This window comes from Argopecten irradians, chromosome 16 (assembly GCF_041381155.1).
Source record: "Argopecten irradians isolate NY chromosome 16, Ai_NY, whole genome shotgun sequence".
In the NCBI taxonomy this organism is placed as follows: Eukaryota; Metazoa; Mollusca; class Bivalvia; order Pectinida; family Pectinidae; genus Argopecten; species Argopecten irradians.
The window spans coordinates 24265075-24292700 of NC_091149.1; the positions used below are offsets into that span (position 1 = coordinate 24265075).

At 34.5% G+C, this 27626-nt stretch overlaps 1 protein-coding gene across 3 annotated transcripts in view; it reads right to left on the reverse strand.

The window, feature by feature from the left end:
• LOC138310553 (epidermal growth factor receptor-like) overlaps positions 1–26520 on the reverse strand; it is a 169337-nt gene extending 142817 nt beyond the window's left edge. For 2 of the 3 annotated variants that reach the window (XM_069251818.1, XM_069251817.1), the window contains exon 1: positions 26306–26520. In XM_069251818.1, the coding sequence (XP_069107919.1) occupies positions 26306–26393 (88 nt within the window). In that variant the 5' untranslated portion in view covers positions 26394–26520. The remainder of the gene's footprint in view (positions 1–26305) is intronic. The other variant, XM_069251819.1, reaches the window with a different exon arrangement.
• Between the last annotated feature and the right edge of the window lie 1106 nt (positions 26521–27626).

Sequence of the window (27626 nt, forward strand, 5' to 3'; positions counted from 1 at the left end):
CACATCTCCCCCCACCCATCATCTCCGCAGGACATCTATATGAAGTTGTTTTAAAGCTGCTGGGTGGAGTTTTTGGAAAAACCAGACATAGTAAAATAACACGATTTTTAACCAGGTACATCTATTGTATATTGTACATCTATAGCCATTTTAATACTTACACCAACAAGTTATCTCCCCTTTAGAAATCTAACCAGGCCTATCCCTCTTTAACCTTAATTTGGGGTGGCCTGAATGGACCTAAACCCGTTTAATTTTAATTATCATTACTTCTGATAGCAAAAGATTTTAACTAAATGTTTTATTATTAGAATGCTTTTTGAACTGCAAATTAACCTTAATTTCTAAATGGTACCAAGCTTTAAAATTTTGAACAGTTTCAACACTATCAAAGCCTGGGTTTTTCTTAAACTAAAATAAAAGGGTGACAGACGAAAAAAAAAAGTGTAAAAAGGCAGTAAATGTTATCTGTTCCAAGATACACATGTATCATATGTCTGATACCAAACAGTTCCAACTGCACTGGCTGTATTCCCCAACTCCTACAATGCGGTCTGATTGTGATGGTGGAGCACTTATAGTAAAACCAGCCAGGCAGCCTGAGTACATAAATAATTGAAAAGTATACCTTTTCCCACTGGGATCCTACTAACAACTTATTTTTTCACCATCCGACCTTGATCGACCGTCATGGAGTTGTCCCGACATTATAATCATACAAGTGATATTTAGCGTGTATGATTGTTTTAGCATTTTCGAATGCCCTATCTAAGTCCCCAGGGTCGGGGTAGCCCTTCAGCTAAACCAAGAAAGAACACTAGAACGTGTTCAGCAGATGGAAATTTTCACCACAGAGCGGCCCTAGGGGTTTCCAGAGCAGGGAAAAACGAAGAAAGGACGGCAGCCGCATTAAAGTCCAAGATGATACGAAAGATACAGACTCATCATATCTCTCCCTGACATTTACAACACACAGCATTGCACCGACAACAACAATCGAAAAGGAACGAAGGATAAAAAGTTAAAACCGATGTAAATGAAAAAAAAATACACTTGCACTTGTACGCTTGAATACCATGGGTAAGATAGCGTTGATAATGGTTAAAACTACAATTTCTATGGTATCAATTTCATATCTGTGATTCTAATGGCTTCGTACATGTCAAAATCCTATCACTTAACATCAGCACTTAAAGGCATATTGCGATTTTCTACAGTAAAACCATGATAATTCAGTTGGCTAAGGTAAATAAAAAAATTTAAGAGAGTGCATTGAAATCTTCAAGTGACGTCAAGACATCAAATTTTGATATTAAGAACTTTTGTAATACAAGGTTTGGATTTCATATTGGATTGTTCATGTCCTTAATTTGGGATTTTAGCATTTAGAATTTTAATTGTTTTTATTATTCAGTTTTTATTATTCAGTTGTATAATTTTATATCACTTTTAGAAGAAAGCTCTCGCAGGAATTCTTTTAAGTGAAAAGAAATTATTGTGCACTTTCCTCCATCATAAAATTTTCACATGTGGTAATCCCTGACCAAGTATCTATAATTTGAATCAAATTCGTGTGACTTGCTTAATTAATTAAAAAAATATTTTCTTCTGATCATAAAGTAAATTTTGATATATAAAAACAAGAATATATAAATAATATCCTATGAAATTCTACCATTATATATACAAATACTATAAGAAGATCATAATATCCTTCACAAAAATGTACACGAAAAGGCAACTTAAACAACTCAAACTTACAAATTAATTTACCTAAAATAAAGAAAACCTAAAACTCTTCAGAGTGAATCAAACTATGAGTCCCGAGTCCTTCAGAATATAAAACATTTTCTTACCAAGTTATCAATCAATTAATGAATTGTTTTCTGATTCTCTAAAAATGAAATTAAACTGGGAGGAGCCGTTGACATCAGAGATAGCGTTTTACTGATAGATACAACCTTATCTTAAACACACACAAGTGTCTTAAATACTAGATCAGACTTTGAATTATTTATTTAACTTTTTTTTCATTAAATCCGCCACCTTTGTTTTGCACTTAACGTAATCTACCAAGTATTTATTCTTGTCTCAGATCTGATGTAAAACATACAAGTTCTCCTAGGGCACATGCACAGTGAACACTTTGTTTCCGACCAGGATTTATTTCGGAACCTCAGTTTTTGGGGATTTTCCACCGACGTATTAATGTGCTAACATCGCAGAAGCCTGCAAACTTTTTATAGATGTGGACGACTGCGAGAGGTTTTTTTTTAATCAAGCATAAGCAAGTCTTTGATTTGAAATTCAAACAGTATACACTCTGCCAACAAACTGATAATCGCACAAGATTTACTGGGTTTGACGTAAGTTCATAAAAAGTGAACATTATCTTTTATGAAGAAATGGAATCGTCTTTTGGTAGAGACTTTCCCAGCTGTCGATATGGTTTGGCAATATCCCGGAGAGAGACAGTTTCATCCGAACTAGCCCCTAATAGGGACACCCGAGTTCAGGATATGCCTTTCTGATATCGCTCCTGTACATCTCACAGGAGTTCTTATCACTCTAAACTTGATAATAAATACATAGTAAGTGTCTAAGCTGTATTATAGGAATATCTGGCCAATTCTCTCCAGGAGCTTCAGCAAAACTCCACTTCATAAGACACCATTGTTAGCTTGATTTAAAACTTGAAAAAAAATATTACTGTTTTTTTTCTTTTCTTACCTAGAGATCTAAACTTATGAAAGCATTGATTTATTGGAAGAAATGCAAAATTAGTCAGGTTATATACAGAAATATGATGAAAAGAGGTAACAAAATTTTACGAAAGCAAGTTTAATAATTTTCAGAAAAATTTGAAAGATGACAATGCTGTAGATTCAGCTTATCTTGTCTGGTACTTGCAGGCTTGGCTTCAATGTTACAGTAAACTCTGCAACTACACTCCCATCCCTTAAAACGGTAGTCACTGGTGATATCACCTGATAACTCTCTAGGTTTTGGAGGTAAGATTCTGTCATACGCATAACTATGCATATTGGTAACAGAAATATTCGCCTATAAACAATCCTAGTTCATCACCCATCCCGGCTGGCGAATCCGATTAGACAATTTTCGTAGTTGAGGAATATTTCACTACTGAACTTGTCTCATAAAGATAAGTAAATATTTGTTTACTCGACCCCGAAGATGGATGAACTTGTAAACGAACAGACGTTTTAACCAGATTATCTGTATACTGCTAAACACAGAAATTCCAGGTATGTCACAAAATACTTTGAAACATTTAAATGTGGTTTCATTTTACAGTTGTGTAAACATATTTAGGACATTTTATGACTTCTGAGGAGAAGATGGCCCTAAAACCTTTTTATTTATATTTTAATAAATTATCTGTTTATGACTGTAATGTCTTACATGATTGCTCTAATTGATATCCGTAAAATGCATGCTCTCTGTGATAAGCAATTCATTATCTAATCAGCTGACCCATTCACCCCTGACGACACATTTAGATTCTTCTAATACAAAGGCTGGACTAGCCCATTTTAAATTTTCAGGGGTGAATGAGTTATGAAAAGTGAACCTATTTAGCTGTAGAAAATCTAAATCTTTTCCTTGTGGAATAGTTGATGAATATTGAAGTTTGCCATTGATTTTACTTTTCACTCCTTTTCTGTTGGAAATAGTCAGGAGTCTGTTTCACACAACATGGAAAATCTCGGCAGCATTCACCGGAATATTAATCATTGCAGAAAATTGAACATAGATCAGGTCAGCCCAACTGAGCAGATTCGGCACAAGAGTATTCTTATGCCCATCATATAATTCAGAAAACTTTTCCAGTTCAATGAAAAATTTTTACATGGTTGATTCTGTATATCTGTGATGTAGTGTTGGAGAGGTGGTACAAATCAATATACCGATTATTGTAAAATGTCAAGTTGGTGAACAGTAATGGGCAAAATCTGTCCGTGTTAATTGGAATAAATCACGGAATAAATCACGGCCGATTTGATGGGACCCCCACAATGACATTAGCAATCTCGTTAATACTGTTGAATTAACTTTCGAATGTGCCACTTACATCATTCAAAATTCAATACTTATTTCTCATAATTATATGTCCCTTATACCATTAACAATATAAATGTATTGTCCAGTCAAGATCATTCAAAGCTAATTCAATGTTGCTTCTATATCTGCTGGGCTCTTTACTATGGATTTGCCTAACTGTTACAACTGGTTAGGGGATTTGCCTAACTGTTACAGCTGGTTAGGGGATTTGTCTAACTGTTAAAGCTGGTTAGGGGATTTGCCTATCTGTCAAACAATTGTTCTTAAAACAGTCTTTGATTTTAAGTTTATGAAACTTTGCTTCTTTTTTCATTGACATATGTCCTTTTAAACAAGATAAATCAGAAGAGTAAATTCTCTGTCATTTTTAGAGAGAAATACTAAAGGTATAATATGAAAATACTGTATGTATTTCATGATAATTGTATAGAACCATCAACCAGTACTGTCTGATATATAGAAATAGTGTCGAAAAGTTTATCCTAATTTTGCGAAGATTATGATTTTTTCAAATGCCTGTCATTCAAATTTTCTTATTACTAGATTGATAGATAACTGACCCAAAAAAAAAAATTTGGAGTAAGTCAATTTAGGAAAATAAAGAAAAGCAAAAAGGAAAGAAACATTGTCCTCAAATAAATCATGACATTGGATTCAAGACAACAGAGATAAAACAAAACTATAATGAACAAATTATTGTTTATCTCTCCTACCATCCGGCCTTATGCTATCTGTCTGAGTTACAGGAGCAGCCAACAGTAAAGAAAGTCAGTGTCACAGCCACTCAAAGAAAATGTAAATCCTTATAGCTGTGATAGCTTTGTGTGAAGAAAATTTACGATAATGACAATATCTACATAGTTGTGTATTATTTCCTAGAGCTTGTTGAAAACAGTACAGTTTATAGAAGTGAAAGAGCATTATACATCATCAGAAATGATGTAGTGGCTGATCATGAGTGGTACTGTTTAACTTACAAGGATAGTTACATAGAGAGGCTGTGTGTTGTACCGACAGGCACAAACAATAAAAGTTCGGAGAAAACATTACTTGTATTATAATCTTTGTCGGTAAATCAGTTAACACAAATTTGTGGATAATGCAGCCAAGTGGAGTCAATAACCTTAGAGGACAAGACATCTCTCAAGAGTTCTCAGAATTGACAGCGCAACGATTATCTGTCATCCAGGGTATCAGGGTGATATATGAAAATTTATGTTCTAAAGGGAGACAATTCTAAAGGAAGACAATTCTAAAGAAAGGACAAACTCCAATGGGAGAGAATTCTAAAGAAAGGACAAACTCCAAAGGGAGACAATTCTAAAGAAAGGACAAACTCCAATGGGAGAGAATTCTAAAGAAAGGACTAACCCCAAAGGAAGAAAATTCTAAATAAAGAGCAATCTCTAAAGGGAGACAATTCAAAAGAAAGGACCAACTCCAAAGGGAGACAACCCCTATCCATGAGACATCCATAAAATTACAAATCACATTTTTTCAACAACATATTCTATATTTCAAAAATTAAGCTTATATACATATTCATGAAATAATAGATTACTTATCTGTACTTATAACTCTGTTTACAGAGAAACTCTAATCAAAACAGATTTTTTGACATTTATATTCAAGAAAAAGATCTTTATCATAAATTTGAATATCTTCACATCAAGTATAATATACGTGTTTGATATAAAAATCAATCCCTATTCATCATGACTGTAAAGTAAATAACATATTCTAAACTGTCATGACGCACACAGAATGTTTACCAATCATTTTTTTAATTTCTTAAAAATTCAAGAATCATACCTATTATGTATGACACCTTATTATTACTGGATAATACGATGGAAATTGATATACTTATATGTATACTGTTGTATATCTTAGATCAGACACAAAATCAAGTTTTTAACCTGATAAGATGATTGGAAAGATAACATACCAGATCGACATCCTAATTTCTAGTTTTCAGATTTCCAAGAACTACATGTATATAGCTACTAGCTGCTTTGTACTATTGAGGATAAACATGTATACATATGCATCACACAGCCAAACTTTGATTTGTCAGTATAATATTCATATTTTTGACAACAAGTTATTATCTTCTTCAAGCCCATTAACGATAACATTGATATTTCCAGGAATGATAAAATATCTACATGTAGTATACAGTAAAATGGAAAAGGGAGATAATCAGTATGTTCTAAAGGAAGTCTATTCATTCAAAATGAAAAGTCTAAAGGGAGATAATAATAAGTTATTTATCTCAAACTTTCGTGGAAGAAAATTTATCATACAGAAATTCAAAAGGAAGACAATTCATTAGAAATGAAAAACTCAACAATAATGACAAGGGAGAAAATTCTTAAAAAAATGACAAGTTCTAAAGAGAGACAATTTGTCAGAAATGGTCAATTCTGAAAGCGAGATAATTCAACAGAAATGACAAACTCTGAAGGGAGATAAATGACAATTTCCAAAATAAGCTTTGACAGCTTTGATCCTGCTGACTTCTGTTTTTACATTCTCCGTTTTCTTATCATCACACTTTGGACTGAAATCTATAGAAATAGTTTTTAAATGACAGATATGCTAATTATATTCTTGCTGACAACATTAAATAAAAGTTTGAAATCTGAGACTTGGTAAGAAAAATAAAATTACAACTTTATGTAAATCAATAGCTTCCCTTCGCTAGTGGACCTGTTGTAAGGACAACTATATATTCTACACCATATCTTACACAAAAACCAATGCAGCGAAACAAATCAAATTTTCACCCCTGCTTTCAAAGAGTGGCATTACCCTTTTCATCTATTGGGTCGATGTTATGTTAACTGATAGGGGTGTGCAGGAAGGAATTGCACCTGTGTTGAATGAGGCCAGTGACCTGAAAAACTACTCCCCATACATAAAGCTCGGCCTATTTTGATACAGGTTTCACCACAAGATATAAAACTTGTACTTGAATCCCTCCAGAGGAGATTATCCAATATAGAACCTACAGCTGCCAGAGATTTCAATAGAAGGTAGAATGACATGAAGATTTCAATGAAGGCATCGTGAACATGATGAAACGTCTGCTGCAGCGTCAGACAGCCACAAGTATCTCAGAAGGTCAATGCCACAGGGGAGAAAAAATTCTATGGGGGGAAACTCCCATCTAAAGTGATTATACACTGAAGTTCTCACTACCTATCACCTCATAGTCCCCTATAGCAGGTGTCATGCCCCTAGGCAACAGGTGTCTAACTTTTCAGGTATTAGACATCTTCAAGACACATCTAAATTGTCAGGTTTTAGACTTCTTCAAGACATGTCTAAATCTTCAGACTTTAGACAACTTTAAAACAAGTCTAAATCTTCAGGCTTTAGAGCTTGAATTTAGACATATCCATGATGTGTCTAAATCTTCAGACTTTAACCATCCTAAAGATGCATCTAAATCTTCCTTCGATTCCCTGACACTTTAGACTCAAGACATATCTAAATCCTCAGGCTTGATACTAATTTAGTTTATGTAAATATCATCAACATGTTAAAATTATATATTATATTATATTAGAGATAATTGAGAGTTAACTCTGTCATAGTCAATACTCTTTACATAATTAGTTATCAACTAAAATCATAAAATAGTCCAATACTATGGCTAACCGAGTTTGTCTTCTTATAGATATAGCTAGGGAGTTCGTCTCTTATGGTCCATTGTTGAAACAATTTAATCACTTTATCGAACATTACAAAGACACAATGCATGGTCATGTACTCCTATAGACAATCAATTCTCTAATTAATTAAATCTACCGTACATAATTAAGTCAATACAGGTACCTACTAACAGGTATCTACATAATGTCCTGGAACCTGATACCTGTACACAGGTATTGATCTAAAGGTACTATAATCTGATTTCTTGTTAAAGGTAAGCTATTATCAGGTACTAATAGATCTAGGTCACGTAATTAAGTCAGTGCTATAAACAGCACATTTTACGACAGGCTACTCCCTCAACATTGTCCTTGATTATGGTCTGAAATAGGTCTTAATTGTCCTCGGTTTCCTCGTTAACGATACAATGATAAGTTAATATCAGTGATTCACACATCTGCCTCATCAAGTTTTAGTAGCAATGGAATTAAAGACTTCAAAATGTCACTCATTACACAAATTATAGGGATGTACTAGGTTCCAATGGTGGAGGAAAGCCAGAGTACCCAGAGAAAAACCACTCAATCCAGACAACAGGTCTATAAATACCTGGCAACTATCGTTGTTTTCAGTCTGCTTTATAGTCAATCAACAAAGAAAGGTCAACGAGGAAGGTCAAATAAAATTGTGTATCAAAGATTTTGTGTTTGGTTTCGGAGACTGCAGCAGAATGTATATGTTTAATTGATCATTTAGATGTACCAGGTTTAGACAGTTAGCACCCACAGAAAAAACCACTAAATGGATATATACTATTGGGATTATAGATTTATGATCGAACTAAAGCTACAATACAGGTTTAATTTATTATTAGAATGTTCTAGGGCAGTTTTGTTTACAGGATGCGAGACAACAACACATACACACAACATTTAGCATCCTCATCTCAGGTAATAACTTTAAGTCCCTATGTGGTTGTTACACATACAGGTGAGATAACGAGTTATACCTGTTCAGGTGAAATTACAGGTAAACAAAAGATGTAACAATTGAATACATCAGCCTACAGCCAGAACCAGTAAATTGGAACTGCATAAACACATTTCACATGGTAATAAGCTTTTGATATCAGCATCGAGGTAGAGTTGTGCACCGAGTCACGCCGACTTTTATACAGGTGAAAATTCCTGATTAATTATACATAGGTGTGCAGGTGAGATGCTAAGTGCATTAACTCCACGAGGACTTGAAAATCAATCGGAAGTTTAATGACCTGACTACGTTAGGCTCCTTCATCTGACTCCGACAAGCTGAATCTCAAAGAGATCGCACATTTTCTAATCATGCATTAAAAATGATTTCACTAATGTCTTTTTGTAATATTGTAATGTCAAGAGGCCTCCGTGAACTCTCCATACATTTATCACTTCTAATGGCATCAACAAGTCAACCTGTGTTAACTCAGCAAACATACTTATTTTGTATGATAATGTTCCAATGTTAAAAGATTCACTTTTTTAATTAACAAGTTGATCATGAAGTATCTGCTACATCTAGATCGGTAGTGACAAATAGACAATATAACACTCTGGTCATTGGAGCAGGTTATTCCAGGCATGAAACACCCTAATTAAGATTACTGCTAAAAAGTGTGTATTAGGTATTACCGTATTCACAGTAATTAGCACCCCTACCTCTTTTCTGAAGAAGAGTTGGAGTTGTGTAAACATCCCCGATTCCCATTGATTTAACAATGTTTTACAACATGTGATGCCTTTAGCATCAGCATTGTATCCCATATTACATGAACTTGCGAGTCTTTTACATGTGAATCACGACATAATAATGCATCACAAAGGATAAAAGGCATTTACATGTTTACTTTAACAGATCAAAGTATCATAAGTACAGAAAGAGTTAAAATATAATTTACTTTTTATGTCTGCAACTTATATTTTGGTTCATTAATAAGCATCCCCTTTGTTACAATTTGAAAAAAAAAAGCCCTGGGCGCTAATTACAGTGATAACGGTAGATTTTCTGGTGAAAGTGTAGTTAACATTGCCAAGATCTCATGTCATCAGTAATATATATATCTACAGATTACAATACTAGATCCTTTTAAACAGTCGACATGGAGTACTGCTGCAGGTAAGATTATCCAGGTGCAAATACAGGTAAGACATTTTACGTACACAGGTAAGTAGTATCATCTGGTCGCCCTACAGTGTATCAGTGAGCGTGACCTAGTTATTCAATCCTAAACTAGGACACATCAGAACAGGTAATGGACAGAATACAAATCTGCATCATTTTGACAGAGATCATTGTAACGTAAGAAATAAAATAAACATTTACAACGACGGGGATAAAAGTTAAAGGTATCTCTCTGTTCACTCAGGCGTAAAAAAACTTGAGGTAAGGTGACATACACTACAGCGAAGTCATGAATTTTACATCAGTCTGTGATATCTATGTGTTACAGCGACGTGTCTGTAGCTTAACAGGTGTGTTATTATCGTTCATCAAAACATGCAATATCGGTGCATCGTTTGACGACCTCCAAAAAATAACATCAACACATGTAGCCTGACTCATAACGGACATGCCCCACTAACTAAAGTTTATAACTCACCTTCGTAATTTTCCATCCACAATTTCTATTGAATTCTTGAATAATTCATTTGTTTACCGATAGATATCGTCTAATGATCTAAATATTATGAATTTGATTATATCTCGGATAACGTGAACAACAACATTAGCGAGCTCTCTGATTTGTATTGTAAGGATCCTAGGAACTTCTGTATAAAAGTGGTACTGCTATGCTCTCTACGTCTTATGTCCATTTGGTAAAATGTTTACTCTGCTCTTTATGGATAAACAATAGCCTAAATAAGACTTAAAACAGATATGATTTAATAATATATTGATATTTGTACAGAAAAATTCATTCATATGATTACCCTTATAATTCCAAAATGAATTGTGCCAAATAATACAGAAAAAGATGAGTTCATATGTGTTTCTAGGGGGAATCCTGCCACACGCCAAGAAAAAAAATTAATTTGTTTTTCTTATAATCATCTGGTCCAACATTTGCAAAAAAATGAAGGAATAAAAAAATCATTAAATCATGTAAAACTAATTATATCCACTTGTTGATCCTCTGTGTAAAGACAATCTGGCTTGTAATAGTGACCACCTCTGTGTTATGACCACCTGGCTATAGAGACCACCTGTGTGTAAAGACAATCTGGCTTATAATTGTGACCACCTCTGTGTTATGACCACCTGGCTATAGAGACCACCACTGAGTATGGACCAGCTGGCTATAGAGATCACCTCTGTGTAATGACCACATGGCTATAGAAACCACTTTCCTCTTGTCTTTTGAGTGGTCGTTACAGACAGTTTTGACTGTATCTCATTAATATAACCCAATTGTCAAAGAACAAACAGAAGCCTATCTAATGCATTACATTTTTCACCAAACATTCCTATCCTTGTATATTGGAAACCAGAGAATCTGGTATCGGTATTTCAGTCTATTCACTGTAGAACAGTAGCAGTAGTTGAAGCCGTTTCTCATATTATTTTCACACTAAATTGTTGACCTAGATCAGCGACTTGTTTATTCTTCTCATGAGCAAGTTGATAAGGATACGCAAGTAAATAGGAGAACTGTTTAAATCTGTCATATAAAGTCAAACGTACACAAAACATGTGTTATCAAGAAAGTTTGGATAGTTTAGATTGGGTCCCCACAGTCTGTGACGGCCCCAGAGAGTAGACATGTATTCCTTCCCTGTGACTGCCCTGGCGAGTAGACATGTCCTCCCCTGTGACGGCCCCAGAGAGTAGACATGTATTCCTCCCCTGTAAGCCCCAGAGAGTAGACATGTCCTCCCCTGTGACAGCCCCAGAGAGTAGACATGTATTCCTCCCTTGTGACTGCCCCAGAGAGTAGACATGTCCTCCCCTGTGACAGCCCCAGAGAGTAGACATGTCCTCCCCTGTGACAGCCCCCAGAGAGTAGACATGTCCCCCTGTGACGGCCCCAGAGAGTAGACATGTCCTCCCCTGTGACAGCCCCAGAGAGTAGACATGTATTCCTCCCCTGTGAAGCCCCAGAGAGTAGACATGTCCTCCCCTGTGACAGCCCCAGAGAGTAGACATGTATTCCTCCCCTGTGACAGCCCCAGAGAGTAGACATGTATTCCTCCCCTGTGACGGCCCCAGAGAGTAGACATGTCCTCCCCTGTGACGGCCCCAGAGAGTAGACATGTATTCCTCCCCTGTGACGGCCTGGAGAGTAGACATGTCCTCCCCTGTGACGGCCCCAGAGAGTAGACATGTCCTCCCCTTGTAGACAGCCCCCGAGAGTAGACATGTCTCCCTGTACGCCCCGAGAGTAGACATGTCCTCCCCTGTGACGCCCCAGAGAGTAGACATTCCTCCCTGTAGCCCGAGTAGACATGTCCTCCCTGTGACAGCCCCGAGAGTAGACATGTATTCCTCCCTTGTGACGGCCCCAGAGAGTAGACATGTCCCGGAGTAGACCCTCCCCTGTAAGCCCCAGAGAGTAGACATGTCCTCCCCTGTAAGCCCCAGAGAGTAGACATTGTCCTCCCCTGGAACAGCCCCCCAGAGAGTAGACATGTATTCCTCCCCTGTGACAGCCCCAGAGAGTAGACATGTATTCCTCCCCTGTGACGGCCCCAGAGAGTAGACATGTCCTCCCTCTCCCTTGGACGGCCCCAGAGAGTAGACATGTATTCCTCCCCTGTGACGGCCTGGAGAGTAGACATGTCCTCCCCTGTGACGGCCCCAGAGTAGACATGTATTCCTCCCACCAGACATTGGGTGTATTATTCTGTTTTACAGTACTGATTACAGATAAACTTTACAGCAATTAAAGCTTCCAAAAATCAAAAGCTGGGCGTCAAAAGTGCCCCCAATTAAACAAACAACCCCATTTTTAAACTTAATAATTTCCTTCCGTCGACACATAGGGGGATCTTTATTTTATATCGCTATGGTTACCGGTAGGAACAAATTGCTTTCACTCTATGCATACCTACGGCAGAGTGTTCATTAATGAACCCATTCAGGGTTAATTGTTAGGTAATCTCCCTTACCCACCATGCTTAATCATGAATTCCAAGTTGAATGCAGTACAAAATGATTTCTCCCCTCCACAAGTTAATTATAGTTACACAAGATTTTTCTGACAACACCAATGCAGCTACCAAGCTCCACAAGATATACATACAAATTGCATCATGATTGCAAAGATGAAGAAACCAAAATGTTTTTTGGAAATAAATAGTCAAACCTGCCTTGGTGACCACCTCTGTATAAAGACCACCTGCTTTATAAGACCACATTTTATGGCCCCAAATGACCAATTTCAACACAATTCAACCTGTGTACAAAGACCACCTGTTAAATGACCACTTTTCTATGATGCCAAATTTAACACAATTCAGCCTGTATGATGTTCTGTCCCTTTGATCGTTATAGGTTTGACTACATGTACCATACATGTACATGAGGATCAATTTCAATTTCAATAAATGTATTCAGATACCAACAGCCTTCATTTCATCTGTTGGAATATCAGCTACGTTACAACCAATAGACTATGGCACTGAATCAGTGAATTTGTTCCAGGAAGATGCACAAATTTCTCAGCCATTTACGTGAAGGTTACAACTATCAAAAGAGACGCGCGCTGAAGCAACCGAAAAGCTGTCGATCTCAGGAGGTATTTCCATGTCTATGGTAAATGAATCTTTGCAGCGATTTCATTATCAAGATTTTTTTTTCATCAAAGATACATGGAAATTCTGCCAATACTATTTGGCTTTAAAAAGAGGATGGCATTTCAAAAGCTTAGCATGCATGTAGACTTGTATTTAAAACGGAATTACCACTGCACAGTAAATCTAAAAGAAAGCACCTGCATGAATACCTATTTCATCATTTTAAAGATTTTATCTTTTTTGATGCTGCAGAAGTATATTAGATATATATAGATTATAACTTCGGATCATGTTAATATTATGGGATATATAGAACATCTAGTCTCAATCGATATGTACTAAAAAACTTATCAAAAAGCTTAGTTTTAAACATTTATAATCATCATTACAAATTAAGACTGATTTCTTAAAATGTTTATTTGCTTAAATCCAAATGTGCCAACTTAGGACTTTTTAAAACAGCCATTCAGACTACACCCTACCCCTACACAATCAGGTAATCAGATAATTGAGAAACAGTCCAGTCTGCTCAGTTGTGGAAACATCTTGTGGTAGGCACAACACTACATATATTTTCTGTATGACAATTGTGATTTTAGTCTCCTTATGAGCCATTTAAAGCTAGTATATTAATAATCCGAAATAAAAGGCCAAAATAAATTCAAAGTAAAATCAAAATCATTTCTATTGAATATATATTCAGCCACTATAGGGCCTTCTTCAGTTCGAAATAACACTAACACAACGTGTTCGTCTACATGTTTCTGTGATTTTAGTCTCCTTATGAGCCATTTTCTAGTGCCTCTTTTGAAGTTTCTTATTTCAAAACATTTTTCCTGGTTGCTTGATTGTGATGAGATTGTCCATTTGAAGCAGTTCTAGGTCCTATTCATAATTGTTCAGTAGTTGGGAAACCACCTGATTTTTTTTTTCAAAATTGTGTTCAGTATAACCAATGTAAAATGATATTGGATATTTTAGCCTCTAAATCTATGTAGAAAAAGCATGGCAAAATCGGTAAGCAAGACTTTCTCCAGGACATCCAATTTCTTCAGAAATATTTTTATATTAATCTCATTTGCTGGCAATACATTCATAAACACCAAACTAAAGATCAATTTGCTGCTTTAACACATTCACCCCTGAAGACACATTAAGACTCTCCTAAATCAAAGTCTAGAACAGTCCATAATGAAATTTCAGGGGTGAATGGGTAAGATAAAATTTCTGGCCTTCCTGAAAGTTTTCTTGTTCTGTCATCTATCACCCAAAGTGTAGATTTATTTCATACCCAAGAAAACTGTCTCCAATTCCGCATTATCTGTGTCTATTTTTATAGCTATTCACGGATATTTCTGAGAACCAACCAATATTTTTGGCTGACAATGGTGTTAGAATATGACACTGTGCAACGTAATTTGCCAGGCATCACACCTGAATCCTCGTGGTGCTACTGTCAACGGCTGCCAATAACACCCGAGCCCCGTACACGGACAAAACAACATCTTTTAAGTGTCTATTTCTTTTATTCATCATTTAACTTCAGACCATAACGAAATCTCAGCAATGGCGTGATGTTACTGTGTTTTACTTTGTCTTTTTAGGGGCTTTTATAAGTAAACTGCTTCGTAAATAATTAAGTGCATGTATTGAGCAAAACTTCATTAGCTGACTCAAGTCAGACGATGGACCATTGTGAAAATTTGAATAATCCATGATGTGAAGTTGAACCATTATATAGTGGATGTTTTGATCATGATCATAAGAAACTTCAAATCTAGACAGGATTTTGGGTTTATACAAGTTTTAAACTTACAAGATTGAACTGCAATATCTTAATTCAGCTTTAAACCCTGAAGACATATTTAGACTCTTCTAAATCAAAGACTAGACCAGTCCATTATAAAATTTCAGGAGTGAATAAGTTAAAGAGCTGTTTTGTTTCAGATTCTTAGTACATTGATTTGATTTTTCACTCCTTTCTGATGAATAACCAGAAATATTTGTAAAATCAAACGTAGAAAAAAATCTTATTAAAATTTAAAATCCAATTTTGCTACCAGTAGACTTTACAAGGAAATGTTCAATTTGCTCTTACTGCTTTTTGTCTTTAAGTACACTGGATCTTCAAGAAAAACCAAAATCTACCAAATAACAAAATCTCCAATCAGAACTTCCTAAAATAGTCACAAATTAGGAATTTAGTAATTAAATTCTCTGTCGTCAGTGCTGACACGTCAGTAGACTATTGGCTATGATGTAGAGAGTTCAGAGATGTACAAATCGCCTACCTATATATGTTCACAGAAACTGTCGTGAAGTCTAGCATTCTAGAACGTTCAATTTCTCGGTCACAATTAGACGTTCAGGGAGGGGTATAATCCAATTTGGATATATCACTGGTACCCAATTTTGCTAATTCTCTATGTTGTCTAAACTCTCCTGTGACTTTAATTGTCATGATCAGTTCTTTTTCTCTCTCATCTTCCGTTTTGTACAGTATAACACATGTTGAATACTTCTTTTTATTGCGACTACAATCAACAAAATAATTCACGTTTCTTCGTCTTTCTGTTTCTCGGGACCTTCATGACCTAGAGAATTACCAGGAGAGTCTCTAAGACAATAAACAAAGATGACATCTGTTCTGACACAATTTATCATTTTTTAATTAAATCCAGAATTTCATATTTTCAAGAACGTTGTATTTCTACTAGAACAATCATTGTGCCATATTGGCTGTCCATATTACAAAATAGAAGCGCTATATATGATAGTCTCAAATTTTTCCTCATGGTCATTTTCCGGGATATCGGATTATATTCCCATTCTAACAATGAGAGATTCAGTGGATGAAATGGCACCTATCAGTTCACAGGCTCATCTGTTTTACATGTGGGGGTGGAAGGTGGTAGGTGTTTTCACAAGCAGATCAAAATAATTCGAGAGTGTAATCATACCGACACATGTACCTTAAGGTGAACTTTACCAGTTACCAAATGATCTTTCGTAGTTTTTGACATCGGCAACAAAACGGTGCACAAGTTGTACTCCAATAGAAGTTTTAGTGTTTTAAAGGTGCTGAAACGGAAGCCAATATTGCACTTTTCTATTTTATTACTTTGGGGAGGGAGGGAGCGTGAATTATGTGGACAGGAACTGATTACAAATCAGAGCCTACAAATTATACTCCTTGTATATAAATCAAAATCAGAAACGTTTTGTTGCCACCATGTAACATTGTACCTATTTTAAAACCCACATAAGTTTTTAAAATGACCCAAATTTATAGTTTGTGGCAGATATACATACAGTACAGTTCTTGCACCGATAATCTTCCTGGCGATTATGACATAACTTGTAATCCATGGATAATCCTTCTACAGTGTTAAAGCTCAGAAGTATGATATTGTTCAATGAATCAGGATTTTCACCTTCAATTTTGACTTTAAAGGTCCCTAGCTTTACTCCTGGAGTTACTAAATTGTCAGAATACAAAAATGTAAAAGTCCATTTTTATACACGTCATACAAATTTTCATTGTTCTTGTTCATCAACCTATTCACCCCGAAAATTCATAATGGACTGGTCTAGTCCTTGATGTAGGAGAGTCTAAATGTGTATTCAGGGGTTGATATGTTAAATATTGTAGTATTGATCACATTTTATTTTTAAATATTTTGTCGCGTCAAATTGCTGTGTTCTCGCATCCCGATTAAACTTTGACACCAGCTAACTATTTTATTTATAAAGTCGCCCACAGCAATAGATTATATATGAATTAAAGTCACCCACACCCTAAACTTACGTCACTAGCCTGCAAAGAGTATACTGTTTCTATTCCATATTTTGCTGAAAAATAGAATTCATTTCATATTATTACTGATCACTGCTTGTAATGGCATGCAGATTATTGATTCTTACATATTAACGGTAATACCGCTGATGTACGATTTCATAACAAAATCAACGATAGATTTCACAGGTAAGATTCTGTATAGGAATCTGGTTTTTGGAAGCCATGTATACTACATATTAGACTTGGGCGTTTCCGTTACTTCCACGGTAATTGTTGTGTCTGATCATACGTATGGAAGTCCATAAGAGGCTTTAATGCCAATATCAGATTAAATAGTAGTATATACATGTACTACATGTGCAGTGCGCATCTTCGCTCTGAAACATCGCACATTTTTTGCTCGCACAACTGAATCCTCGGTAATAGATCCCCTCTCAGACTATCAAAGCTTGTTTACTATATTTACAACTTTTTAAATTTTAGTTCTTAGTGATGGATGGCTGATGTTTGAAGGATTCTAGTAAACAAGTAATATATACTGTATGATTGCATATTACAGAGTTATCTGCCCTTGCAAGGTACTGATGGTGACGTCATGTGGTTGTGAGATAAAAACGAATTTGTTTATTTTGGAACATTAACTTATCCAAAATGAAATCTAATTTAATTAAATATCAATAGATTCTTTATCTGACTATTTGAGAAAGAAATTTGACATATAACTGATCTTTACAGGTTACAAGAACAATTATGAAGTATGTACGTCAATTTTTTTTTATTCATCAATAACTTACTTTTGTTGTTGTCAACAAATCTTTCTACTAACACACTATGGAGTTAATAAAGTTATAGGTCTTTAACAGCTCTCAGATTCATAAAGCTCCTTTATATCTTTTTAAAAGCGGTATCATGGGCTTGGTTAATACAATCTAATTAGCATAATTTTCCAATATTTTAGCATCTACAACCTGTATTCAAGTGATCATCATTATTCATCGTTTTTCACGAGAATGACATATATATCTTTTCTCCTTGGTTAATAGTCGATGAAATGATTCCATGACAAGGAAAACAAGATAGAAAAGGTTTTTTTCATGTAATAGCTTCAACCTATATCTTGAACTCCTTCACCCTTGAAGATACAGTTGGACTCATCTATTTCAAAAGCTTGAGGCGTCCATTATGAATTTTCAGGGGTGTATAAGAATGAGACAAAATTATGTTTATAATCAAATTTTTAAAATTGGGTTATTATCTCATTAAAAAAATGTAGTGAAATCTCTTAACCGAGTTTAGAGCAGATTTTTGAATTGACATCTGTGGTAGAAACAAATAAAAAAAATCTTGAAAACAAAAGACATTACACTACTTAGTTTGGAAGTTTTACCATGGAGCCATTTTTATCTACTTTGGTGTGAGATTATTCATTATAGTTTATTTTTTTCAGAGTTAAAGACCACCTAGAAATGAATAAAATATTACACAAAATACTTGTAAAACCAGAAAAGGAATATTTCAGTAAATAAATTTTACCAGATGACAGTTATGTACAGATGAATTTGCACACACAAGTTGGTTTAATGCATACACCATAAATATCAAACATTTGTATACATGATCAAGAAAAGCTGAAATACTACTATGTAAATTTGAGAATCTTTAAAAAATATAAATCAAATTTATTTGAAAAATTTGAATATTTGTCAGAAATTTTAAAGATAGATGTACATATTATATGGAAAAAGGTTGATTTATACAATTATACTTATGTATATGTGGGCATATTTGAATATCACCAGGACATTCGCATTATGACAGTTTTAACGGCCATGTTATTACGACAGTAATGTTTATTTTTTGCTGAACATTACGGCATCAGAAAATATCATATTATACATATAACTCCTTATATAATTATAATTATTCCAAAGAGATTTTATTGGAATATTCATTTTCAGCAATTTGTTCTAAATATGAAAATGTTTAAAAATAAAAAGCTCTGGAAACTGGATGAATGGCAAATAAATCAAACACAAATGTGAAGATATAAAATTATAATCAGGGACAATAACTCTGGAATAAATTTGATAACTAGACCTAAAAAGGCTTTTGGTTTGAGATTAAAATTCCATTACATTCCTAATGAATCAAAAATATTGCCGTTTTGATATAAATGACTAATTAACATCCACTTAATTCAATAAAATAAACATGAAATTTTAGTATATGTACTCAAAAGCTGAAATAGTGCAACTCAAAAACAGAAAACATCAGAATTTACTCCAAATTTCAGATTTTATATTCTACGCAATAGATCGGTAGAACAATACAACTGTCTTTAAGCCATCCTTAGCTTCCTTTAGGCGTTCTGTAATTATATTTTCACACTCAAATCTGTTGTTTTAATGCCTTGGCTACTCTTGTGTTAATTGTGAAACAGTGTTGGTACATTAGAATAATGTAGACAACACTTCCTTTCCATTAGAATAAACCAAACACACTCACATTATCCAATAGCAGATGACATTCTAATAGCCAAACTTACCAGGGAAGACCAACCAAGGGGCGCCCTTGGCAAGGAGACAGACAGGTTGTTTTTTTATATTTTCACTTTAACATTGACCTTTATGAATCTTTGATAACAACCCCACCAAAATTATTGACTAACTGCACTTTTGTTATAATTTTCTTTCCACAACAAGAAATATTTCACAGTACCTTATCTAAAAAAACTATAATAAAAAGAAATCTTATTAATGATAACTAATTAAGTGTGTCTGTATAACATACTAATATGTTTCCCTCTTGCCGATATATAGGTATAGATTATGTCATTTGTTGGTATGTTTAGTACAAGATCAAATTTTTCCGAGAACATGAGTTGATCAATTTCTAATTTCCACACACAAATGTATAACGTTAAAAACCAAACCTATCGCCAAGGGCAGATAACTCTATAATATGCAAAAGACAGATTATACATGAGTTTTGTCTCTCCCACCCCCCCCCAGCCCCCAAGTTTGCAATCACAGCCCACAGCCATAACTCAATAAATACTAGGACTATATGTTTTCATTAGATTATAGGAACCACCTGTGTTATATAGCTCAATTCCAGTCCCATTACTGGTTAATGAAACTCTATCACCACTGGTGGTCATGACAACAAGCAGACGACCGACTATCACAGAGAGCTCGAAACCAAGCCCAGTACCAAATCTATAGATTTTCTCCAAATTTCCATACATTTTCTGCAAATTTCCATATATGCCTTGTCTTCCCATATATCCCTTGTCGTAATCTGTGCGACTATTTATAGAAACAAGAATTGGATGACAATTGACATAAGTACAAAGTTGATTCCTCTCGGAGTCTCTTATGACATCAGCAGTCATAGGGCACTATCTATAGATAAGTGGACAAGAATCGGTGGCAACAGGCACATAGTACAAATTTAAATGCAGCTTACCCAATTATTTACCAATCGTTTATATAACATCTGATTCTATGGAAGTACAAATTTAAATGCCTTAATATAAAGATCGACTCCATTTTGTATGTTATCCTGATTGTTCAGCCAACAATCGTTTATAACATCCGATTCTTACAAAATATCGTTCAGAGCTTCATCTGCCTACATCTGCTGGAATTCTATATGTGACTATACTGTCAGTAAATCAATCTTTATTTTACAGTACAAAAAGGCAATTTCTAATCGATAATCTAAATAGATAAAATGTTGAAACTTCTTTTGATAACAACTATTTTTATTTCAAGATTTGTAGATCTCCATAGAAAGAAAAAAGAATTTTGTCATCAAAAGTGTTTTATAACTGATCTCAACATCAGTAATCTAAAAATGATGCCTACCATCAAAAGAACTAATAATATAATAATTGTTTACAATTGATTCTCTTCTATAAACATATTTAGTGTGTATTTTACTAAAGATGCTGCCTGCAGCCCAACGAAACCTTAACTTAAATAAATCTACCACGTTACCACTGTGTTACAGTGAACAATAAAAGGGCCCCTAATTCATTTATATTCTCCAACACATTCATACAGTTACTAACAAAAATTACCCTGTGGATGTTAAACTGCTTAATTTGTGAGGTATTTATTGAATTTTGCCAAAATATCCTATAGTTTATGATCAAGTTATAGTTGACACGATTGAAGTTCACACTTATATAGGTATACCACTAGGAACATTCCGTAACATTTATTTCTATATAAGTACATATAATATCTCTGTTAATGTTGATGAATGTTTTTAGATACTTGTACATCTCAATTAATGGACTTTGAATTCAGCACTTCAAAGGATATTAATTACAATTATCTTACTTGTGTCTCCATGTTTCTATTCCAATTGTCTCTGCTGGTCCCGATACCAGACTTGAACAATCAGAAACGATATCAATTGCTTCCTGCATATATTCATCTCAATCCATCAGAATGTCTAAGTCTGGTGCAAAGTCTGGTGCAAGGGTCTGAAGAAACTCAGACAACTCAGCATTATGTTTATGGATCAATTTAGATTAATAAATTACCTATATAATTCTATTATCCTTTACGATATTTATAACATGGCTGTATTGCATGGGACATTTATGTGATAAAATCATATTTTGACACCTCTATTGATGTATAGTCTACACCAACCCCCACCCCGGCATAAAAACAATTTTAAAACAGACAATAATACAGATTTGGTCTATCATGTTACCTACGTACGTATGACTATCCCTTATTAGCTGGATAAAGAATTTCTTGGTAGTCACAATTTTAGTCCAGACTTTTTACATTCCTGCATAAATATCGGATTTCATCTCCTTTAAAATCTTACCTTCTTCAAGGTGAGTCTGCACATACTGATAAAGTCAAAACATATCTATATAATAAATGGCCTCGCAGTACGATGTACACAAACCAGTCATATTTTAAATATTTCTCTTTAAACACACACTGTACACCCACATGTAAGATAATATAGATATGCTTATAATACGTCATGTCACCTCTTGATTCTTTACAGCTCAGTCATATTGTTCAATTCAACGTAGAATGAGTTAAATTCAAACCAGCACAGAATCACATACCGGTACTTTTATATAGACCTATCCCTACCTGTATTTTAATAAAATTCTTCTAAAATAATACTCTAAGTCTTTATCCAACACCCATATGCATTCCCCTTAAAACCTTTTTGTTTCTTTTCTTACCAAACCCACCATCCCTACCCCACCCCTCACCCCATTTTTTATGGAGCTCTCCACCTTAATAGTAACATCTGTCCTGTCCCCATGTCATCTTGATCAACAATCCGAATCAGTTACCCTCAACATGCTGCGGTAACGTTAAGATGTCGACATCCTCACATTTTACCACAAGCCCTCCATCTCTAGGACCTCTGGGTCTCTTACAATACAAAATATATATAGGGCATTTGCCAGGTAATGACTTGTGCAGCTGGTTAGTGTTTTTTCTCCGGAGTCTCTGGCTTTTTCATCATATCATCTAAACCTGGTATGTCCTTAAATGACCGTCTGGTTGTTAATAGGATATTATTATCAAACCACACCTAGGTTGTTTTGTCCGTGAAGGAATTCAAATCAAAAATCTATAATCACTCTGTGCTTTACATGCTATATATATGCTAATTATATTGAATTGGTTGTAGTATATCATAATTCTTCATTATTTCCTGTGTGAATTACGTAATCAATGGATTCCGTCTTAATCACTTGCTAAAGCTGAAATGCCACGATGTCATAAATTAGTATCAGTAAAAATAACAAAGGAGCATTCATTTCAATTAAACAGCAGATCTACACAAGCATATTCTGATATCATCACTTATTGTTTTCGTTGTCATTTCGGTCGATAACGATATCATAACAAATTGCTATAAAACGTTTACATGATGCAGATCTAAAGGCGCATCATGGATATTGCATGTGAGGAGAAAATAAATAGTTTCTTGTGCGTTTATGAAAGCCAGATGGATCAAACCTGTATATTCGTTTTTAATAAAGTTGTGACGCTTATAAAATGTATTTTTATAATCAATCATTTATTTCCTAAATCATTCATAGTTGATATTAATTTGTCTATTGCCTTGAAAATCTCATAAATATCTACGATCCTGAACTCATTCATCCCTAAAGACACATTCAGACTCCTCTAGAATCAAAAACTATACCAGTCCATTATGAAATTTAAGGGTGAATGAGTTAAAATAGGAGTCCCAGAAGAAAAACCACTACCCTACAAGCCAGTATAATATATTTCACCCTACTTTTACCAAGATCGATTTAACAGATCAGTTCTCAGGCATGTGTCAGAGCTACTTTCAGAAAATAAATAATTTTACTACTCAATGTCTTTGCCGGACCAATCAAAAAGATCTTCTTTATTAGAAAATATTTGATTTACTAAAATAACTTGTTGACAAGCCTCAACTAGTGTTGTTTAAATAACACGATTCCATGCCATGATAGCACAATAAAACGATATTCTGTACAGAAATATGTGACATGTAGATTGAAGATGATAGCAGAGTGTTTGTTATATCGAACTCAGAATCAAAACAATTTACTAAAATAATTAATTTAATGTGTTTATATATTATATATTTTGGAAAACATAGCAACTAGCTTGATCTATGCAATGCCAAAATGTAAAAGAATTTTGAGATGAAATCAAAAATTAATTTGACATTTTTTCTTCCTGTCACTTAGGCTTTCTATACAATGAATAGTTATACATGTACATGTACTTTGTTTCACAAAGTGTATGTGAACTGTATGCTACAAAGAATTGAATTAGTGATAAATGCCTGATTTTAAACTGATTGCAATCAATAATGAATTAAATTCTATTAAAAGGTTTGAATCACAATGTGACATTCATTTATTTGTCAGAAAATTCATTTGGTGAAAGTCTAATACAGAAGCGAAAGCCTTTAGCTGTCAAAAAAAAAAAACATCTGTCGCTCAGGTCAATGGTGATTCCCAATAGCCTGTTGTCAATTTCAAACAGTAGGTCGCCAATTTCTCCAAGTTTGTTTTCACCAGTGTCCATTTCAACTACAGATGAACTATATAATACTTTAATCACATTTTGTGGTACCAGAGTCTTGCTTATTCTTCTCTACTTAAAACTAATCTGGGAATTAAAGCCCTATATAGACTAGTTTGGCCATTCCTGATCTCAATTTAGCCAAAAGTGTTTATGATATAAGCTGAATGTTGACTGGCAAAGAACTTAAAAAACCCTAATGCCAAATTACGCGAGGGTATTAAATTTCACAACACAGGAACGGAGCTTAGTGAAAATATTTACAACATATTACGAGGCTCTTGTTTCATAACTCAATAACCGACATTAACGGCTTACATGGGACTACTGCGTTTTTCTAGTGGCCCTTGTATGTTGACACAGTTGTGAAACAATTTAATTCTATTTTTATTACACAATCAACTAAATAGATGTATATTTTTATATTTGTTATTTCAGTTACGTTAAGCACACTGTTTGTGTGTGTATACTTCCATCCTACAACATTACACACTCAACACCAGAAAATCTATTTCAGCTAACAACATACTTGGGCCATATGGGTTTTAACTTCACAAATTACAAACTTGAGCCAGAATGGTACAACTCTTAGATATACCGGGGTGTCTAAATTCCTCAACAAGCATTTAAGATTTTGTGTAACAGATATCGCCTACAAGTTACAGATATGAAACAATTTTGCCAGTAAAATTCCACAAATACACACTGATGTATGAAACACACTATAGCTATACAATATCTAAAAACAGAATGTCGACAGAACCGAGGGAGATATATCAAGTATACTGCATAATAATATATAATTTACTGATTAATTATTAATTGATTGATTTTACCTATTACTTGTTTAACTGTAATTAATTTCATCCATTAATTGTTTACCTGTAATTTATCAATTTCTATCAATGCTCCTCATGATTTGTTCAGACCATTTTAATTACAGCATCCAATTATGACTAATACATGACTTTTGTACCTGTGTGTGGGTACAGAAATAGATGTACCTGTTATCTCGTTAGGAATTTCCAATAATATATACCTATAGCTTAATATACCATTGAAAAGAAGCAGACACACCTTAGAGTTAACATAACCCTTTAACAAGATCAATTACAAAAACACCTGTCAATATAAGGTACCAGCCACATCTATATAAATAGATCTAGCCAATTATACAACAACCTGGTAGACAGTGGTTATTAAATATTCAAAAAGAAAAAAAAGGTAAAACAGTACACTGTATTATAATTAACTATGGTCATTCTCAAACAAACTAGCAAATGTGTAGAATTTGTTAGGAACATGAATATCAAATAATGATAAAATACTGTTATGTTCGTGTGAGCTCATATCTTAACAGGGGGAAATAGCTTAGCTAGGTATTTGAATCACGTCTAAATATGATCAAATATACACGCTACATTTGTTTGTTTAAACTGGGACAGTCCGATAGCAAACATATATATACCCCTACAGAGACATACCCGATATTATTTAACACTGAAAGTGTAGCATTTAAAGCGGGCCCTACTGTTAAAATGGGATTAAAATTGACCAATTTTTATTGTGACGGTACCTCATTATATAAGATTAGATAATTATACAATATACTTGAGTAAAACATACTATTAAGCTCAGAGGTAACTAACGCGCGCCGTACGACTCCCGTGCCGGAAGGTTGATCATGTACAGGTAAAAATATCACACCTGTCGATGGGATATGCTGATATTAAATATAAACAAGTTGTGAAGTCACGTGTAGTTTGTGTGATAAAACTTCCCTAAAACACCAGTAAAGTACTAAGAAAATGGCTAGACAGTGTCATATAAAGACTTTGTGAAATTCTCAAACTTCTGACAAGAGTTTCAATGGTCCCGCGATCTTCGTAACCTAAATAAACATCTCTTACCTTTCATGTGTTGTTCCGTCTGATCCACGGCCAGAGAAAAGTTAAAAACTCCCAAAAACACTAGCAAAATGAACACTTCGGATTCCATGTTTGTGAATCGTCGAAGATAACTTCCAATAACTTATATCATAGCTTGTTGTTTGGTACTAGTAACCTGTATGTGTATTCTGAGCTTGTACGCTTGTACTATTCCGATTGAGCCTTAACATGATTCGCTTAAAGGTGAAAACCGGAAATACGTCACAGGGAATATAATTAGACGTCGTGTGCTCTGGTAGTCCATTCATGAATACACTACACGTACTACGATAAACAGCTGACATAGTAGGAGGTGGGCGTGGCCTATTCACCGGCTGCTGTAACTGACATCGATGATTTTATCTTCAATTTTACATCGCGATGGGCATGTGCGTCGTTCTTAGTGTGACGGAATTCCAGGCTGGGATTACTACTATGTTACCACCGTAACGGCATACTGACACAAACTAGACCGAATTTTACCATAACCTAGAATACTTTACAGGATATTTTTTATCAAAATTTTCTACAATCAATTGAGATTTTTGTTTCTAACAAACTACTAACACAATATTTATAGTTCTTACTGTTGGATCGAAGTTATCAAGGTTAGCAAGGAGAAACGCACTTTTTGATTAACTTTTCATGCAAACAAAATTTACCTTATTTGACTAAGACGACTTAAATATAACAAAGAGTAACGATATTTTTCATACATGTCTAATACTAATATGGAATATACATGAACAAAATGTAACTTGAAAGGAAATTTAAAGAGAAATGGTGAAAAGATAACGCCCACTTTTTTATTTTATGAAAGCCATTTTACGCCGGACGAATGTCCTGATAAAATATCCCCTAAAAACAAGGACGTAGATATCTTTTCTCTTATGAATCCTTGCCTAAAATCTGATAAATAGCGCCTGTACTTCGTTATTACGAAAACAAACATCTTCCTTCCATCTGATAAGATTGTGTCATGTTAAGGTCATTTTGACTGTTTCCCATAGTACCATCTGATAAGATTGTGTCATGATAAGGTCATTTTAACTGTTTCCCATAGTTCAAGAAGAATTGCTTGTTTGTTTTAAGATACCCGATCTGCGATTAGAGGCCGGTTTAAATTTAACTTAATTAGGATAACGAAAGTAAATAATGAACCATTAGAAAAAAAAAACTTTTCTCTAGATAGTATACATATATTCACTAAAGACTCAAATACAATGACTACTTTGCAATGTGGAGATACTTTAAAATTAGTTCAGATTGAGTGCCAGGTTATAACAGTCAAACCTCTCTATAA